At 35.8% G+C, this 21,466-nt stretch overlaps 1 protein-coding gene across 36 annotated transcripts in view; it reads left to right on the top strand.

Moving 5' to 3' along the window:
• LOC144287938 (uncharacterized) overlaps window positions 1-21,466 on the top strand; it is a 388,349-nt gene that overhangs the window by 38,953 nt on the left and 327,930 nt on the right. For 19 of the 36 annotated variants that reach the window (XR_013355807.1, XR_013355800.1, XR_013355797.1 and 16 more), the window contains one exon: window positions 192-684. The exons of 11 other annotated variants lie outside the window; for them this stretch is intronic. Coding sequence is in view for 2 of the 25 variants with exons in the window: in XM_077855444.1 (XP_077711570.1) it covers window positions 192-242 (51 nt within the window). In the remaining 23 variants the exon portion in view is untranslated. Of the gene's footprint in view, window positions 1-191; window positions 685-779; window positions 3,899-19,511; window positions 19,691-21,466 lie in introns of those variants that run through there. 6 more of the 36 variants (XR_013355786.1, XR_013355792.1, XR_013355784.1 and 3 more) reach the window with 4 other exon arrangements.

Raw genomic sequence — 21,466 nt, 5'->3', positions numbered from 1 at the left:
AATGTTGATGATTAATGACTTGGCTGAAAGTGACAAGAAGTAAATTGAATTTCAAATTACTATTTTATAAAATAAAAATATAAATGTTGACATTAATTTATAATTTTAGAGTTGTAGTTTTACCTATAATTATTGTTACTAATATCCTTCTGAAATGGCAAAATAAGTGTTTTTTTTTTTCTTTTTTTTAGCAAGAAGGGAATAGCAGTACAGAAGAGCAGAACATTTCAGAATTGAACTAGTGTTACTCCATCCTCTATCTCCAAGATGGCTTATATAGAGTGCCAGTCACAACTACACAATTGCAAATTTCAGGTAGATTGATCTCTCTAGAAAGTTTAGTGCACATAGTAACGTGAAGCATTATTGAGTCCCCGTTTCCAGTGCCAAGCCCTGAGAGATGGTCAAAGCTAGAGGCAAAGTACGGCTGGACTCCACATATCTCTTCTATGGACGAAGAGAAAAATGGCAGAAATTATAGGAAAAAGTGGAATGAAAAGTCTAAGAATTTCAACTCAATATTTAAGAATCCCATACATAAAAGTATGATAGTTTAATATGGAAGGGTATCATATGTATTTTACCCCATAATCCTCAAGAACGAAATTACTTATTATCAACAGTAAGGACAAGTAGAGAATAAATCCATAAAAATCATCAAGAATAAAAGGAGTTATCAGTGTTTGAGTAGTAGTCTACATTAATGACTTTCTCCATTTTTTTCCTCCCCTCATCCTGACTCTTTCAAGTATTTAGTTTGTTTATGCTCATTTCCTCAGGGAAAATGTGAAGATGTAGAATCTAAATGACCTCATTGGTTTGGACAAGGTTCAAACTTGGATTCTTCAGTGGTTTCATGATTCTGGGATTCAGTGATAGTCATACTTCATCAGTGTTTGGGGTCATTTCATTGAAGGGGTACACATATAACAGGATGTATACATACTTTAATATGTTATTGAAAATACTCTGACCACTTTTCTCACACATCTGTGGGCTTTTGGGTAAGTGAAAATTTGTTTTTCTAATTTTTTTGAAATAGTAATAACAATAAAATAATTAGTTTATTGAGAGTAATTAAGAAACAGTATGGTGGGGTGCCTGGGTGGCTCAGTCAGTTAAGCATCTGCCTTTGGCTCCAGTCATGATCCCAGGGTCCTGGGATTAAGCCCCACATCTGGCTCCCTGCTGAGTAGGGAGCCTGCTTCTTCCTCTTTCTACCACTTCCCCTGCTCGTGCTTGTATTCTCTCTCAAATAAATAAATCTTAAAGAGTATACCTAGTGGATTAATGTTTTACTTTGGAACCAAGGTTGCCTATGTTCAGATTCCAGATCTTTCTACTGCTGTGTAAAGTTAGGAAAGTTACCTAACACCTCTGTCCTTTAGTTTTCTCATTTTTAAAATGTGGATAATAATATTAATCTTACAGGATTTTATAAGGATTTGATATCTACTAAGACTGAGAATTATGCCTGACATCTAGTAAATGTGGCATGGCTCTGGTTTGTCTATCACCTTAGAATGTCATGAGGAAATGTTTTTAAGGAAAAGGAGATATTCTCAATCTGTAATTACCTTTGCTCAGAAAGCCTTGACCACAAGTCAGGTGTGTGAAGAAGACATAGGACAGAAATTATTGGAATTCACACATTTTATTTTTTTAAAGATTTTATTTATTCATGGGAGACACAGATAGAGAGAGGCAGAGACACAGGCAGAGGGAGAAGCAGGCTCCATGCAGGGAGCCTGATTGGGACTAGATCCCAGAGCCCCCAGGATTACGCCGTGGGCCGAAGGCAGGCGCTAAACCACTGAGCCACTCAGGGATCCCTGGAATTCACACATTTTAAAAAGGAGAGAAAGGATTATATATGTGTGTATGAAGAGAGGGAGAGAAAGAGATGAGAGCCTTTTTTAGTCTACATACTCTCAGACCCTTTTTGGAATTTGAAGGTTGAATTATAGTTTATAATGTTCTTAAGTTATGTGAGACCCGAAATGTTTCTAGAACATGAGCCATTCCAGCCATAGGGTACTTTTTTCTGAAGTTCCAGTGGAGCTGTAAATAAATTAACGTCTATATTACCACTCAGAAATTCTACCACTATCATCCTTTCTTAAAGAAATTTATAAGAAAGTGAGTGCTATATGGCCCAATCCTTAGAAATCATTAACTTTCGTATATAGCAGCTGGTCCAATGGGCTGATTTCACACACTTTAAATTTCCAGTATCTCAAGGAAAATGGCTAGTCCCTAATGGTTTTATCTCTTAGAAGCTTCTATTTAGGGATGCCTGGGTGGCTCAGTGTTTGGACGTCTGCCTTTGGCCCAGGGCATGATCCTGGAGACTGGAGATTGAGCCCTGCATCTGGCTTCCTGCATGGAGCCTGCTTCTCTCTCTGCCTATGTCTCTGCTTCTCTCTCTATGTCTCTCATGAATAAATAAATAAAATCTTTTTAAAAAAATTATTCATTCTCCTATAATTCTATAAAGGGAATCTTATAACATGTCTGGTTTAAAAGCAAAACAAAAAAGCTACTGGTAATTATTTTGTTGCATAATTCCTTCAGGGTGGAGGAATAATTTATCTTCAGAGTTATACTCAGAATCTCCCTCATTATTTGGAAAAACAAATATCTATGTAACAGTAAGTGAAATCATACATTTAGATACTATAAGCCATTATATAGCCATGGGACCAGTTCTAAATATATTACACTGATATCTATAAATTATGACATTGCTTATTATACTCTCCCAGAATGGCAGGGCATGGTATTATAAAACTGACTAGACCCTCTGAACAGTTTTCCATATTCAGATTTCTATTAGATTTTACAATTCCCACTTGGATCCCATATGAAAACTGTGCCCCAATTACTGCCTGAATCACCCTTGGGAAACTTCCTATTAAGGTTTGTTAATAGCACTAGGTCACATAAATATTTTAGCTGCAGAGTTATTTTCCTAAATATGGATGAGTTAATGTTTAAATTATTATTTTCTGAGACCATAGTAAATCAAAACCTCCCTTAGAAGCTAAAAAGCAACACTGGATTAAATTTGTATTACAGGTAATCCACAATTTGGCTAATATCCTTGAGGTAATAGCTGATTTTTACTCTTATTCTTAACATTGAGTATGTGTAATAATTTCCTATACTGTACTATAAGAGTTTATATAAGACCACTTCCTGGGCACCTGGTGGCTCAGTGATTGAGTGTCTCCCTTTGGCTCAGGTCGTGATCCTGGAGTCCTGCATCGGGCTCCCCGCAGGGAGCCTGCTTCTCCCTCTGCCAATGTCTCTGCATTCTGTGTTTCTCATGAATAAATAGATTTTTTTTTAAAAGACCGCTTCCTGAATTTTGGGTATTTAAATTGCCTTCAAACAGTAGCATAAATCACAATAATTAAGGTGATTTCTTAAACTAAGGTCACAGCTTATGAATAATGTAGCAGTTAAACTGGTGGTTTTTATCAAGCCTTTTTCTTAACAAATAAATATATGCCATGGACATTTAGGCAATGCAGACATTATTAGTTGTCTGCACAAAGTATGCAACAATGGCAGTTATATTATCCCTTCATTGTGAAGTAACAAATGTGAGAACAGAAAGCCAGCAACTAATGGTAACGTGACATTACAGAAGGATATGATCCTTGATGGTACTTTAAGCATCTAAGCCAACACAGTCTACTTTTGGATTTGCTAACATATGAGAAAGATAATCCCTTTTTGGTTTAAGCTAGTATTGGGCATGTATTGTATTACTTGAAGCCAAGGGTATTATTAACTGATAGACCTTTATATTAATAAAATGGCTTATGACTGTTTCCAAGTGTGACATAGTTATCATTATCATGAATACTTTAAATGGGAAATATATGAAGAAGTGGTGTATCATTTCCCCCTTTTTCTGAAATGAATTTCGTTTTAGATCTAGGAAGCTATTTTTATAAGCCTTTTTTTATCGGTAGTAATTTGATGTATTACCATTTTAATTATTGACATATACAATAATTTATAAATGTCAATTTTTTAATTGAAGGTTTTCAATAACTACCCTCAAGTGAATCATTTCAGTTTTCACTACTTCAGTGAAATGTTCATGTTTTTATGTTATTTATAGAAATTTATATAAGAATTCAGAAAGCCCCACCCTCATATGTCTCATTATATAAACTAAATCATAAATGTGTAATTAATCATTTAATTTCCCCTTTGCTTTTCCTACACCAAGGGTAACAATTTTTGAATTGGGAAGGGAATAATAGATATTCATTATAGAGCCCTGAAGCTCTATATATGAAAAACAATTAAGCATCGTAACCCATTTAAATCTCTTAATTTTTTTCATTTCTGATTGATGATTATCTAAAAGACATGTACAAGAAATCACAGAGTAAGTGTTGTTAAATGTTTCTTAAAGTGGAGAACGGGGACTGTTCTGATCTTTAAAAACAGTGAGGTTAAAAATAAGAATGAATACATTTGGCTCTACTTTTAAACAAAAATGTAAATAAACTGATTGGTAATAGATATTTAGAAAAGATAATATTTGGAAATAGGCTTGTGTTTACCAAGAACATATACAAGCATGGATGACCAAAAAAGGAGACTCAAGATATAGAGTAATAAAACAATTATGGAAATTAACCATGAACAGGATATTACTTAGAAGTATGATATTTTATTTTTGTTCCATGAGACATATTTTAGTTAGAAATTTCTCCCCATCAAAAAGAGATGCATCCCCTATTTATCTCTTCCCCTTTTTTGTTGTTCCAACAAAAAGATTTACTATTATATTTAGCTAATTCAGCTCTGCTAACCATAAAATAACACTCACCCTTTATTCCAGGTATATCTGGAACCATTCCTCTACTATGTCAGGAATGCACCATTACTATGGTCAACACTCTAAATACTTGTTTGATATGACAGTTCCTACATATGGGACATTTGGAAATAATGATAGACAGCTACTGACTTTTAATGGGATGGTCAGAAATACTAGGTATCATATAATGCTCAGATACCTGTCATTAGTAAAGAATTTTCTCATATTCTACACTATTTCCAAATATCTCACCATGTATTAGTGGATATGTTAAATTAGCTAATAGTTCATTTTTTCTTTCTTTCACTTGCCTCTGGAGATGTAAGAAGTTGCTATGGCCATTGTCAAAGAGGTTACTACCTGTGTTCCCCTCCAGGATTTTGATGGCTTTATTGTCTCACATTAGGTCTCTCATCCAGTTTGAATTTATTTTTGTGTACTGTGTAAGAAAGTGATCCAGATCCAGGTTTTAAAACTGGAGACCCTGGCATCACTGTCTGTACCCTTAACCACCATTGTTAACACTGTGAATTATGATATAGAGGCTAATTGAAGAATTTCTTCAGCTGAAAATTGTATGTGATTTGTAGGGAAAATCAAGCAAGAAGGTGTCCTTTATATTTTAAGCCCATTTTAGATTTGTTTCATTTTTCATTTTGCTTAATTATAAATAAGTGCCAACCAGTGTCGCTAATGATAGTACAGTCTTCTATACAGAGACTAATCTTTCTTAAGGATTTTTGTTCATTACTCCAAATTTTACTGATTTTACTGATGTTTTCACCCTTTATGAGTGATTTTTTTATTATTGGAGTTCAATTTTCCAACATATAGCATAACACCCAGTGCTCATCCCATCAGGTGCCCCCATTGGTGCCCATGACCCAGTCACCCCAACCCCCAACCCACCTCCCTTTCCACTACCCCTTGTTCATTTCTCAGAGTTTAGGAGTGTCTCATGTTCTCTCACCCTCACTGATATTTCCCGCTCATTTTCTCTCCTTTCCCTTTTTTCCCTTTCACTATTTTTTTATATACCCCAAATGAATGAGACCATATAATGTTTGTCCTTCTCCAATTGACTTTACTCAGCATGATACTCTCCAGTTCCATCCACGTTGAAGCAAATGGTGGGTATTTGTCGTTTCTAATGACTGAGTCATATTCCGTTGTATACATAGACCACATCTTCTTTATCCATTCATTTTTCGATGGACACCGAGGCTCCTTCCACAGTTTGGCTATTGTGGCCATTGCTGCTATAAACATTGGGGTACAGGTGTCCCGGAATTTCACTGCATCTGTATCTTTGGGGTAAATCCCCAGAGGTGCAATTGCTGGGTCATAGGGCAGTTCTGTTTTTCACTCTTTGAGGAACCTCCACACAGTTTTCCAGAGTGGCTGCACCAGTTCACATTCCCACCAACAGTGCAAGAGGGTTCCCTTTCTCCACATCCCCTCCAACATATGTTGTTTCCTGTCTTGTTAATTTTCACCATTCTCACTGGTGTGAGGTGGTATCTCATTGTGGTTTTGATTTGTATTTCCCTGATGGCAAGTGATGTGGAGCATTTTCTCATGTGCTTGTTGGCCATGTCTGTTTTCCTCTGTGAGATTTCTGTTCATGTCTTTTGCCCATTTCATGATTGTATGTTTTTTTCTTTGTTGTTGAGTTTAATAAGTTCTTTATAGATCTTGGAATCTAGTCCTTTATCTGATATGTCATTTGCAAAGATCTTCTCCCATTCTGTAGGTTGTCTTTTAGTTTTGTTGACTGTTTCTTTTGCTGTGCAGAAGCTTTTTATCTTAAGTCCCAATAATTCATTTTTGCTTTTGTTTCCCTTGCCTTCACAGATGTATCTTGCAAGAAGTTGCTGTGGCCAAGTTCAAAAAGAGTGTTGCCTGTGCTCTCTTCTAGGATTTTGATGCATCCTTCTCACATTTATATCTTTCATCCATTTTGAGTTTATCTTTGTGTATGGTGTAAGAGAATGGTCCAGTTTCATTTTTCTGCACATGGCTGTCCAATTTTCCCAGCACCATTTATTGAAGAGACTGTCCTTTTTTCCAGTGGATAGTTTTTTCTGCTTTGTCAAATATTAGTTGACCATAGAGTTGAGGGCCCATTTCTGGGTTTCTATTCTGTTCCATTGATCTATGTGTCTGTTTTTGTGCCAGTACCACACTGTCTTGATCACAGCTTTGTAGTACAACCTGAAATCTGGCATTGTGATGACCCCGACTCTGTTTTTGTGTTTTGTTTTTTTTCCCAATATTCCCCTGGCTTTTCGGAGTCTTTTCTGATTCCACACAAATCTTAAGATGATTTGTTCCAACTCTCTGAAGAAAGTCCATGGTACTTTGATAGGGATTGCACTGAACGTGTAAATTGCCCTGGGTAGCTTGACATTTTCACAAGATTAATTCTTCCAATCCATGAGCATGGAGTATTTTTCCATCTCTTTGTGTCTTCCTCAATTACTTTCAGAAGTGTTCTATAGTTTTTAGGGTATAGATCCTTTACCTCTTTGGTTAGGTTTATTCCTATGTATCTTATGCTTTTGGATGCAATTGTAAATGGGATTGACTCCTTAATTTCTCTTTCTTCAGTCTCATTGTTAGTGTATAGAAATGCCACTGATTTCTGGGCATTGATTTTGTATCCTGCCACACTGCTGAATTGCTGTATGAGTTCTAGCAATCTTGGGGTAGAGTCTTTTGGGTTTTCTATGTACAGTATCATGTCATCTGCAAAGAGGGAGAGTTTGACTTCTTCTTTGCCAGTTTGAATGCCTTTTATTTCTTTTTGTTGCCTGATTGCTGAGGCTAGTACTATGTTGAATAGCAGTGGTGAGAGTGGTCATCCCTGTCTCATTCCTGATCTTAGGGGAAAGGCTCCCAGTGTTTCCCCATTGAGAATGGGGAAGATGCTGAGGAATGTTCCCTCTATCCCTACACTCTGAAGAATTTTGATCAGGAATGGATGCTCTATTTTGTCAAATGCTTTCTCTGCATCTATTGTAAGGATCATATGGTTCTTATTTTTTCTCTTGTTGGTCTATCACATTGATTACTTTACGAGTGTTGAACCAGCCTTGCATCCCAGGGATAAATCCCACTTGGTCATGGTGAATAATCTAAATGTACTGTTGGATCCTATTGACTAGTATCTTGTTGAGATTTTGCGTCTCTGTCCATCAGGGATATTGGTCTATATTTCCCCTTTTTGGTGGTGTCTTTGTCTGGTTTTGGAATTAAGGTGATGCTGGCCTCATAGAACGGGTTTGGAATTATTCTGTCCCTTTCTATCTTTCGGAGCAGCTTTAGTAGAATAGGTATTGTTTCTTCTTTAAAAGTTTGATAGAATTCCCCTGGGAAGCCATCTGGCCCTGGACTTTTGTGTCTTGGGAGGTTTTTGATGACTCTTGCAATTTCCCCCCTGGTTATTGGCCTGTTCAGGTTTTCTGTTTCTTCCTGTTCCAGTTATGGTAGTTTGTGGTTTTCCAGAAATGCATCCATTTCTTCTAGATTGCCTAGTTTATTGGTGGATAGCTGCTCATAATATGTTTTTAAAATCATTTGTATTTCCTTGGAATTGGTTATGATCTCTCCTTTCTCATTCATGATTTTATTAATTAGAGCCTTTTTTGTTGTTTTTAATAAGGCTGGCTAATGGTTTATCTATCTTATTAATTCTTTCAAAGAACCAACTCCTGGTTTTGTTGATCTGTTCCACGGTTCTTCTGTTCTCTATTTTATTGAGTTCTGCTTGAATCTTTATGAACTCTCTTTTCTGCTGGGTGTAGGTTTTATTTGCTGTTCTTTCTCCAGTTCCTTTCAGTGCATGGTTAGCTTGTGTATTTGAGGGTTTTTTTTTTCTTTTTTTTTAGTTTTTTGAGGGATGCTTGTATTACAATGTATTGCCCTCTCAGGACTGCTTTTGCTGTATCCCAAAGAATTTTGAATGGTTGTATCTTCATTCTCATTAGTTTCCATGAATCTTTTTAATTCTTCTCTAATTTCATGGTTGCCCCTTTAATCTTTTAGCGGGATGGTCTTTAACCTCCACTTTGAATTTCTTCCAAATTTCTTCTTGTGATTGAATTCTAGTTTCAAATTATGGTCTGAAAATATGCAGGGGATAATCCCAATCTTGATATCAGTTGAGACCTGATTTGTGACCCAGTATGTGGTCTATTCTGGAGAAAATTCCATGTGCACTTGAGAAGAATGTGTATTCAGTTGCATTTGGATGTAAAGTTCTGTAAATATCTGTGAAATCCATCTGGTCCAGTGTATCATTTAAAGCTCTTGATTCTTTGGAGATGTTCTGTTTAGAAGATCCTTCGTTTGCAGAAAGCGCCATGTTGAAGTCTCCCAGTATTAGTGTATTATTATAAGTATGTCTTTACTTTGGTTATTAATTGATATACTTGCATCTTCCATATTAGGGGCATAAATATTCATGATTTTTAGGTCCTCTTGTTGGATAGATCCTTTAAGTATCATAGAGTGTCCTTCTTCTTCTGTTACTACAGTCTTTGGTATAAACTTTAGTTTATCTGATATGAAGATTGCTATCCCTGCTTTATTTTGAGGACTATTTGAATGGTAAATTGTTCTCCAACCTTTCATTTTCAGGCTGGAGGTGTCCTTAGGTCTCAAATGAGTCTCTTGTAGACAGCAAATAGATGGGTCCTGCTTTTGTATTCAGTCTGAAACCCTGCGTCTTTTGATGGGATCATTAAGCCCATTCACGTTCAGAGTTACTATTGAAAGATGTGAACTTAGTGTCGTCATAATGCCTATTCAGTCCCAGTTTTTGTGGATTATTTCTTTGGACTTCCTCTTTCTTTTATAGAGTTCCCCTTAGTATTCTTGCAGAGCTGGTTTGGTGGTCCCATGTTATTTCAGTTTCTGCCTATCTAGAAGCTCTTTATCTCTCCTATTCTGAATGAAAGCCTTGCTGGGTAAAGTATTCTTGGCTGCATATTCTTCTCATTTAGGACCCTGAATATATCCTGCCAGCCCTTTCTGGCCTGCCAGGTCCCTGTGGAGAGCTCTGCTGTTAATCTAATATTCAACCCATATGAGTTAGGGATCTCTTGTCTCTTGCTGCTTTAAGGATTTTCTCTTTATTTTTGGAATTTGCAAATTTCACTATTAAATGTCGAGGTGTTGAATGGTTTTTGATTTTGTGGGGGTTGTTTCTATCTCCTGGATCTGAATGCTTGTTTCCCTCCCCAAATTAGGGAAGTTCTCAGCTGTGATTTGTTCAAATACAGTTTGTAGTCCTCTGTCCCTTTCGGCGCCCTCTGGAACCCCAATTAAATGTAGATATTTCCTTTTGAGGCTGTCATGTATTTCCCGTAACCTTTCCTCATGGTCTTTTAATTGTTTTTCTCTTTTTTACTCAGCTTCTGTCTTTGCCATCAACTTGTATTCTGTGTCACTCACTCTTTCTTCTACCTCATTAACCCTCGTCCTAAGGACCTCCAGTTTGGATTGCATTTCATTTGATTGATTTTAAATTTCAGCCTGTTTAGATCTAAATTCTTTTTTTTTTTTTTTAATTTTTTTTTTTTTATTTATTTACTTATGATAGTCACAGAGAGAGAGAGAGAAGCAGAGACACAGGCAGAGGGAGAAGCAGGCTCCATGCATCGGGAGCCTGATATGGGATTCGATCCCGGGTCTCCAGGATCGCGCCCTGGGCCAAAGGCAGGCGCCAAACCGCTGCGCCACCCAGGGATCCCTAGATCTAAATTCTGCAGTCATGAAGTCTCTTGAATCCTTTATGCTTTTTCTCCAGAGCCACCAGTAGCTTTATAATTGTGCTTCTGAATTGATTTTCTGACATAAAATTGTAATCCATGTTCTGTAACTCTGGCAGAGAGTACTGTTTCTGATTCTTTCTTTTTGGTGAGTTGTTCTTTCTAGTCATTTTGCTCGGTGAAGAGTGGCTAAAACAAGTTGTACTGGAGAAAGGAAGAGAAAAAAAGAAAGAAAAAGGAAGACAAAAAGAGAAAAACAAACAAAACAAAACAAAAACCAAGAAGGTATCCTCTGATTCTGTATATTTTAAGCCCCTCAACTTTCCCTGGAGCTTTCCAGCACTGCTTGTCCAAGAACTTGCTCTTTCTCTGTCCTTCCAGCTGGTCTTCTAGGGGAGGGACCTACTGTGCTGATTCTCAGGTGTGTGCACCTAGGGGAACTGCCCTACCCCCTGCCAGGGGCATGGCTCTGTGGGAGCTGTTTATCCTGAGAGGCCCCTGTTCCCTGGTGGCCCTGCCCCGTCCCAGGCACAGGGTGACACCAGGAGGAAAAACCACACTGGTGGCAGCCAGGTCCCCAGCCCTGGAGTCAGCTTCTGCAGTAACTACTGCATTTCCCAGTCCGCAGGGGCCTGGATGCTCTGGGCTGGGGGGGTGGGGTGGGCGCTGATCACATCTGGGACTGCCTGGAGGCAGGAGGGTCCTCGCTGTCCTGTGCCCTACCCACCGCCGCCTGTCCCCGGGAGGGGGGGAGCACAGGATCCTGGGCTGTGTCCCCTGGCACCCTGGGATCTTGGGGCTTACGGTGCTAGGATTGCGTTCTGGGGGCCCGCAGTCCTGGAGCCTGCCTGGGCTGCTCCCGAGGCCCCACCGACACGCTCCAGCCCTTTACCAAGCTTGGTCAGCTCTCCCCAGGGCGCACTGCCTCTGTTAGTGACCCCGGGAGACTGGAGGCTCCACTGCCCTTCTGGGATCCTGCCCGAGTTTCCTGCAAGTGCTTTTCCTTTGGGGAAGAATCCGGCACAGATTTTTTGAATCCTGCTTCTCCAGGGCAGGGTTTTCCTGTTCCCGAGGAACAGGTTCCCAGATTCATAGGTTTTCAGGATGATTTGAAAGTTATCTAGGTAAAATGGTGGGGACAGGTGACTTGAGAACCCTACTCTCCCACCATCTTGCCATGGATGATTTTTAAACATTGTAAGATTCCTTTTTTAATTGAATTTGTCATTTAAACAATTGGTCTTCCTTTCAGATATATCTAAAAATATATAAAGGCTTATTTTCAGAGGTCCTTCATTACAGGCTTAGTGGAGCAACAAATAACTTGTCATCATTCAACACATATTAAAACTTTTTAATAAAAAAACAGGATTCTATAAGATATCTTTATTTCTCCACTGGAATTTGCTGACTGGACAAAGTATATATTCTTGCTTGAGTCTAAATAAGATGAACATATGTGCATCTATTTTCCTTCTGTTGCACTTGACTAATTTCTACTGACATTAAGTTATGATCGTGTATCACATAATGCTCTTATTGACAGTGGAATAGACCCCGTTTTGCAGATGTTCAGTGATGCACAAAGGTGTATATTGGCTTCTGTGCAATGTAATCTAGTTTCTGTATGTTTAACAGTCCTTGAACAGTCCTTGTTCATATATTGTAGGTGGTGTCTAAGACAGGTTGCATTGCTCAGCTATTTTTTTTTTTTTAAGATTTTATTTATTTATTCACGACTGGATCCCAGGTCTCCAGGATCACACCCCAGCCAAAGGTGGTGCCAAACCACTGGGCCACCGGGGCTACCCTGCTCAGCTATTTTTAAAGTTCACTTGAAGTTCATAATTAGGTTTTCCTGTTTTCTCTTACTGATTTAATAGTTTCTGAATATTTTCCATAAGACACCTAATTTAAGTTAAGCAAGAATAATATCCACATAATTGAATTTATCCAAATCTAAAATTTTCCATAAAATAAACTTCAAAAAGAACACATGATTTACAAATATGTGTATTTTTCATGGTGATATGATAATGATATAATAACAGTAATCATTACACAGAGAAAACATATGCAAGCTTTAATATACAAAAAAATTTTCAGTTTCCTTTTTTTAAAAAAAAATTATTTGAGAGAGAGTGTGCACACAGAAGCATATGAGCACAAGCAGGAGGAGCAAGCAGCAGAGGGAGAAGTACAGGGCTTCATCCCAGGACCCTGGGATCATGACCTGAGCCAAAGGAAGACACTTAACCAACTGAGCCACCCAGGCTCCCCTGTCACAGAGTTTCCATTAGAAATCCATATAGTGGGATGCCTGGGTAGCTCAGCAGCTGAGTGTCTGCCTTTGACTCAGGGAGTGATCCTAGGGTACTGTGATTGAGTCCCACCTTGGACTCCTGCAGAGAGCCTGCTTCTTCCTTTGCCTATGTCTCTGACTTTATCTCTGTCTCTCATGAATAAATAAAATCTTTAAAAAAATCCATATAGTCATTTGCTTAGCATACTAAATACTATATAGACTAATCCATATACTTCCTTTAAAAAAAAAAAAAAACTCTAAAAGGAAAATATTTCCTATGGTTGCATTTTAACTTTTCCCAAGATTTGATATTTAAAAGGAATAGTACGTTTAACAGTGTACTATCATCCACTATATAAAAATGTCATATTTTCCAGTCTAAATGCCTATAATAAACTTTAAAAAAATTTTATTATTCATGAGAGACAGAGACATAGAGGGAGAAGCGGGGTCCTTTCAGGGAGCCCGATGCAGGACTTTATTCCCGGACCTGGGATCATGCCCTGAGTCGAAGGCAGATGCTTAACCACTGAGCCACCCAGGCGTTCCTAAAATAAATTTCTTAATATTTGTATGGATGTTCTCTATGATTTGCGATAATTAAACCTGTTTGGACTATTCAGCTTTTTAATGTATTTTAAAACAATTTCCTTTCCTGTGTGTTACCAGATTGCCTTAACAGTTCTCAAATTCTATTGTATAATTTGAAAAATGCTACATGTAAATTAGAAATGTACATAATGGCATGTACCTGTCTGTACCAATTAAAATGCTAATATTTCAAATATTTAAAAATATTTTTATGTATTTTAATTTTGAAATGCCTATTGGATATTCAAATGGAGATGTTGAGTATGGGATTAAATATATACATCTGTAATTAAGAAAAGAGGACTAGGATGGAGATATAAATTTGGTCATCCTTTAAGTATGATCATTTCAATAAGTAAGTGTCACAGATGAGACTACCAAATCAGTGACGGTAGCTAGAAGATAAGATGGGCCCAAAGAACAAGCTCTAGAGCACCCTAGAGTTTAGAATGGTAATTAGGAGGAACCAGTACAGAAAGATGTTTTAGTCAGACAGAAAAAAGAAAAGCGAATATGAAATGAAATTAAAAGGATATATTTTAAGAAGCAGGAATTATCTGCAGTGTTAAACAGTAAACCAAGAACAAAGACTGAGATTTGACAATTTAACAAGAGTGGAGATGATTGGCAAACTTGGTGATAATAGTTTCAAATGGAGGGACACCTGAGTTGCTAGGTGGTTGAGTGTCTGCCTTTAGCTCAGGGCCTGATCCCAGGATCAGGGATTGAGTCCCACATCAGGATCCCTTTGAAAGAGCCTGCTTCTCCCTCTACCTGTGTCTCTGCCGGTGTCTCTGTCTCTCATGAAGAAATAAATCTTAAAAAAGAAGAAATTAGTTTCAAATGGAATAGTGAAAGAGAATGCCTATTTGAAGCTAATTTAAGTAATAATAGGAGGAAAGAAATTTGAGATAATGAATATAGATAACTCAAGAACTTATATGATTGAAATATAGTTATAAATATAAATTATAATTTTTTAAAAATATTTTATTTATTTATGCATGAGAGACATAGAGAGAGAGGCACAGAGACACAGGCAGAGGGAGAAGCAGGCTCCATGCCAGGAGTCTGACATGGGATTCGATTCCGGGTCTCCAGGATCCCACCCTGGGCCAAAGACCGTGCTAAACCACTGAGCCACTGGGGCTGCCCTAAATTATAATTTTTGTATTAAGAATTTTTAACAAAGTATTTTTAATTGATGAGAAGCAAAAAATGCTTCTATTTTTTGTATGCAATATGACAACATTCTTGTAAGTATAATACTGTAACCTAAAGTAAAATTTATTAAATAAAAAATTGTGTAACATGGATTCTTTAATTAAATTCTTAACATTCTACTGGATAGATACTGCCTCATTTAATATTGAACAACATTTTAATTGTGGTATGTAAAATATACTCCTATAACTTCAGATGTACTTCTCATTTTTTTAGAGGATATCTCCTTTCAGGTAGAGGAGCTATCATGATATTTCTCAACCACACAAGCAATCTATGACATTAATGAGAATACCCTTAGAAATTTGTCTAAGATAATACTACATTTCGAAAGTGGCTTATTTTACATTTGTGTTCAAATTTCAGTGGTTTCATTTCTCTTAAAAAATACAACAATTCTAGAGGCAGAGACGACATGTAATATTTACTGTCTACATTATTCAGCCTCTCTTGGTGTTTTGGAAAGTGTGCACAAAATTATAGGCCAACCTAGTGTTAAGATATGTAATGCATGAACCAAAATGCCTATATTGTGGAAAAATAAGAAATAATGGTTTAATCTATCTTAAGAAATAGATTTTAATATCTCAAATAGTTATTTTTAAAGTTTTTTTGTTTTAAATCCATTTTCTTCTTTGTCACTAAACAAATGTATTTCCCTATGTTCTCCAAAGAATTAAGAAAATACAGTCTCCTAAAGGAGAGTTATAGAAGAGTCATAGAATCCTTCCTAAAATATTAAACTCAAATTTAGTATTTTGCTTTAATCTTCTTGTAATAGATTCAAGAATCTAAGAGAAAGATACCAGTTTTTCTTCAATGAAATTATTTAACTTTGGGTTCTGTTTTTCTTGTCAAAGGCAGCTAGGGACATTTTGATTGGAGCAATATTCCATGACTGTTGCAGGCTACAAAGCTCAAAGGATATTACTAGTTGAAAATCTAGATTTTTAGTTTTAGATTCCAGTTGACTCAGGAATTTGAAGTGCCTAATTTTCTCGGGAGTAAAGTGACTATATGATAATACTGTCTTTGTCAACTTGAACTGTGAATGATTTATTCACATTTACAGAAAATTCTGCAACAAAAAGTAGATGTCTGAAAACAATAAATGATATTTCATAGGAGATAAGCCCTAATATGTAAATTTGATTTCAAGAAGCTGATCAGGAAATTCTATTCATTGCTCCGTCATGTATGAATAGAAAAAAAAATCCCAGAATTCCATAAAATTTTTTATGAGCCTGAGGGGAGTTTGATTTATTGTACAGGTAAGACTAAGGTTAAGGTAATGAGGTCAATTTTCAAATAAAGAAAAGAATCAGTTGTTGATGTTCAGATAGAAGGGTACATAATCAGGAAAGTACAAAGAAGAAAACGTCTTTAAACCGTAAATTCAATAAGGAAAACTACTTGCATTTCAGATTATATATCAAGAATGGTGATATTTTATGACAATATTCATGGAATAAACTAGACTCTCTGGGGAAGGAGGAATAGCTACAGAAATCTAGCTCTATGATAAATCCGTCATACTGAGACTGGATGACAAGGCAGAACTCTTAAAGTTGAGAAATCTCATCTCTTTTCCCCTCAAACCCTGGCATAAATTATGTTTTAAATGGTTGTAAAGGGGATATTACGGTCAATTCCAATGTAGGATATTCTGCCACTAAGTAAAATTCTCTTCTAAATTATCTGATGCTAAAAAAACAGTTAAATTCCAGATGTATCATAATATTAATGTTCTAATTTCAGTAGCAATGATGTCTGCTCAGTCATCACTTTTCATTCCCTTCTTTTCACCTATTTGTCATACTTTTGTGTAATTACATATTTGTAGGGCTGCCTTATGTATTTAACTATAATCTAATATTAATAAATGAGCCAGGTCCATGTATCTTTGTATTCTAAACCTTATCCTGTAAAATACCTACTACATTTTACTGAATTAAAAGTTTAAATATGGAAAAGTTGGCATCAGCAAAATGGTGGAATTTCAAAATTCCATTCCTCCAGAGAAATATTGAAAAACAAGCACAAATTTTCAAAAGTAATTTGTCAGATCTTCAGATAACAGTCTCAAAGGCTTAAAGCAGGCTAGTGAATGTTCAAACAAGAAAAGGGTAACTTTAACATGCTTCCAGCATTCAGGGAAATCTCTCCCAAAACACTAGTTGAACTGATGCTTAAAAGAACAGAGAATTTTATGATCACATATGTTTAAGAATACAACCTTTGCAAAAAGGATTAGAAAAGTGAACAAGAGGATGACTGCAGTCTTCAACAACCCCCAAAAAATAAACTCTGAGGACAGAGGAGACTCTGATTTCCGAGTTACCATATTACAATATTTAACTTTTAGCTTTCAGCAGAAAATTGGAGGACATACATAGAAACAAAAGTATGATTCAGAGGAATGAAGTTAGCAGAAATTGTCTCTACAGAAGCTCAGAAAATTTACTTACTCTACAAAAGATGAAATAAGCTATCTTAAATATGCTCAAAGAGCTAAAGGAGACCAGGAAATTGATGTTGGAACAAAATGAGAATATTAATAAAGAGAAATTATGAAAAGGGATCAAATACAACTTACAGAGATGAAAAGTAAAAAAAGAAAAACAATTCACTAGACAGATTCTACAGATTTTATTAGGCAGAATGAAAAATAAGCAAATTTTATGATAGGACAATTAAAATTATTCTGAGGAAGAGACCAAAAAAAAAAAAAAAAGTGTGAACAAAATCGTTGGGACCTCTGTGGCACCATCAAGAGGATCAGCATATGTGTCATGGGAATCTCTGAAAGAGAGGAGGAAAAGAGACAGAAGGAATGTTTGAAGAAATAAAGGTCAAACATTTCCCCAATTTTTAAAATACAAGAATATATACATGTAAGAATTACAGTGAAATCCATGCCAAAAGAGAACCATGCTGAAGCACATTAAAATCATATTGCTGAAAACCAAAACAAAAATAGAATCTTGAAGGTAGTAAGAGAGAGACTCTCTCTCAAAAGGCAGAGATTGGCAGAATGGATTTCAAAAACTACCCAACTATAGCTATCTTAAAGAGACCAACTTTAGATCCATATAATAGGTTGAAGTGAATGGATGGAAAAGATACTTTATGCAGACAACAACCAAAAGAGTGCTAGAGTAGTATACTAATATAATACAATAACTTTACACTATAAGTAAAAAAAAAAAAACTATTAGGAGACAAAAAGAATATTATTTTTGATAAAAGGGTCAACTCATCAAGAAGACATAACACTTAAAAACATATGCACCAAACAACACAGTCCTGAAATATATGAAGGAAACATTTAACGGAGAAATAGTTCTACAATAATACTAGGTAATAGTCTACTTTCCATGATGAATAGATTATCTAGACAGAAGGTCAATAAATAGAAAACTTAGATAAAACTAAACCATCTAGACCCAGTAGACCTATGGAACACTATAGCCAACAACAGGAGAATGAACATCCTTCTTAAATCCATATGGAATGTTGTTCAAGATAAACCATATTTTAGGCCATGAAGCAAGTGTTAATTTAAAAGACTGAAATCAGAGAAAGTGTCCTCTCAAATAAAGTGGGATGAAGCTAAAAATCAGTAACAAAAGAAAAATTGGAAAATTCACAAATGCAGGGTAATTAAACAACACATGCTTAAGAATTGATGAAGAAATAAGGGAAATTAGAAGATACTTACAGATGGGTGAAGGAAATTAAGAGGTACAGACTTCCAGTTACAAAAAAAGCCATGGGAACTAAAAAAAAAAGGAATAGTCAATAATACTGTAATATACCAATCATGGTGAACATATCCTAATGTATAAATTATTGAATCAATATGTTGTACATATGAAACTAATACTATGTGTCAACTGTACTTTATAATTAAAAATTGTAAATAGAAATTATGCGATAACTTGTTCACATACATGTATGCATACACACAAGTCTATTAAAATTCTAAAGGAAGGAATAAATAGCATAAATAAAAATAATTGATAAATCAAAATATACTTTTTGGTGACAAAATAAAACAAAATGCAGATGAATAAAAACAAGACACCTTAAAACTTAACAGGATGCAGTGAAGACAATTCTCAAGGAGCATGGTGTACCAGTATACACCTACATTTATATAAGATCTCAAATCAATAACCTAAATTTATACCTTAGCAAACTAAAAAAAAGAAAAACTGCAGTGGATAAAAATGAAATAGAGAATAGAAAAATAACAGAGAATTGATGATACCAATAATTGGTTCTTTGAAAAGATCAGTAAAAGTGACAAACCTTTAGCTAAACTAACAAAAACTAAGGAAGATGCAAATTTTTAAAAACAGAACTGATCTTAAAGAAGAGGTTAAATATAGGAGCATTGGGTTGGAGAATAAATGTTTTTGTTGTAAAAAATAATTAGAACCCAAGATTACAGTTTGAGAATCAGCAGCACAATTTTTAGAATTATGTATCATGTCTTTATTTCTAAATAAAGTCTTCCTGTTCATGAACTTCAACAAACCTTGCAGTTTTCTTACCTCCTCAAATGGTCATTTTCTTTTCTGTGCTTTTGTGGTGCATAACCTTGGGTAAACTTAGAAATTGCTTCATCTTGTAAATAACAGGATTATCATTTTAATCCATGATAATAAAAATTTAAAATTTTGTGGAACTGTTGATTATCTCAAGAAAATCCATTTTTCTTCTCCCTACTGGCTAATCTATACATCTTTTTTCTTGTTTCATACAGACTCTTGGCATTTTCAACCTAGCCATTATGAGGCACATGTGGAAGTTTGACCTCTTTGAAAAACTACTTGAGAGTGTTCTTCCTCTTTGTAAAAAAGAATAATGTCTTAATAGGATTTTGTAGTAATGAGTCTCTGCTGTTCCTATTACCTGAAAAAATTTAAGGACCATATATAAATATTTAATTTTGTGTGTTCTTTCACAGATCAGTGCACTTTTGAAAATCACATGCTCACTGCAGATTCCTGTTATAATTTAAAGATACATCATATGGACACAGTGATTTTTCTTTTAAGGAGGACTATATTAGGAAATTAGCATCTAGCTGTTACAAATTGAACTTAAATATCATGCTCCTCAATAGCCACTGTATTACCTAATGTCTAAAAGTTCACTGTACTTATTATCATGGCTAAAAATAAAGTTTGGAAGGAGCATTTATCTTAATATCTCATACTTAATTATGGAATCATAATCATTTAACTCTTGATTGTTGAGATCTTCTCGTCCAACTTCCTCATTTTGTAAAAGAGACTTTTATGACTCAATTTTTTTCATTCTGATGGCTAAATTAATAAAGTATGAAGAAGTATTATTAGAGGGATTTTTATTGTGAAAAGAAATTACTGAACTACTTTTAGACAAGACTGACCATAAAACATAAGAAACAAGTACTCTTTTTTTTTTAACAAATCTCAGAAACATATTTTCTCAGAAACATACATTTTTGGTTTGTATGCTCCCTTTGTTTATTTTTCTTCTACTTTTTAATATAAATTTATTTTATTATTTTTTTAAAGATTTTATTTATTTATTCATGAGAGACACACAGAGAAAGAGAGAGACAGACAGACAGACACAGGTAGAGGGAGAAGCAGGCTCCATGCAGGGAGCCGGATGTGGGACTTGATCCTGGGTCTCCAGGATCCGGTCCTGGGCTGAAGGTGGCGCTAAACCGCTGAGCCACCCGGGCTGCCCATAAATTTATTTTTTATTGGTGTTCAGTTTGCCAACATACAGAATAACACCCAGTGCTCAGCACATCAAGTGCCGCCCTCAGTGCCCATCACCTAGTCCTCCCCACCCCCTGCCCACCTCCCCTTCCACCACCCCTAGTTTGTTTCCCAGAGTTACGAGTCTCTCATGTTCTGTTCTCCCTTTCTGATATTTCCCACTCATTTTTTTCTCCTTTCCCCTTTATTCCCTTTCACTATTTTTTATATTCCCCAAATGAATGAGACCATAAAATGTTTGTCCTTCTCCGATTGACTTACTTCACTCAGCATAATACCCTCCAGTTCCATTCACGTCGAAGCAAATGGTGGGTATTTGTCGTTTCTAATGGCTGAGTAATATTCTCAGCCTAAAATTATTAAGCAATTTTTATTAAATGTAATTAAAGATTTATGTTGCTTTGCTCTGTGTTTAGATATCTCCAAGTATCTTTTTGATTAAATATTTGTTTTAAGGTAAGCCTAGAAAGTTGACCTATTTTTAAATTTGTTTTATAATTTGATTTACCTCTCTTTGAAACTGATGTTTGGGGGACACTGGGTGCCTCAGTGGTTGAGTTTCTGCCTTTGGCTCAGTATGTGATCCTGCGATCTGGATTCCACATCCCAGCTTCTCCCTCTGCCTGTGTCTCTGCCTTTTTCTTGTTGTGTCTCTTATGAATAAATAAATAAGTCTTAAAAAAGAAAAAAAAAATAAACTGATGCTTGGGACTGATTTTCTCAGAGTTAAAAAGAAGTTTACTGGTATGGTTAATAAGCAAAGGCAAACTGTTCAAATCTACATCTTAAAGGATCATCTTTGAATTAGTAGAGCCATAAAGTCAGCGTACGGTTTCTGTTGAATTACTATTTTGAAAATACTTTTGAAAAAAAAAAAAAAAGAAAATACTTTTGAACAACAATTTTCCGTTGGGTTCTGAGACAGATGTAAAGATAAATGACC

The sequence above is a fragment of the Canis aureus genome, chromosome 17 (assembly GCF_053574225.1).
Source record: "Canis aureus isolate CA01 chromosome 17, VMU_Caureus_v.1.0, whole genome shotgun sequence".
NCBI lineage: Eukaryota > Metazoa > Chordata > Mammalia > Carnivora > Canidae > Canis > Canis aureus.
The sequence above is the reverse complement of the archived record's forward strand: the minus strand, read 5'-3'. Positions and strand labels throughout refer to the sequence as shown.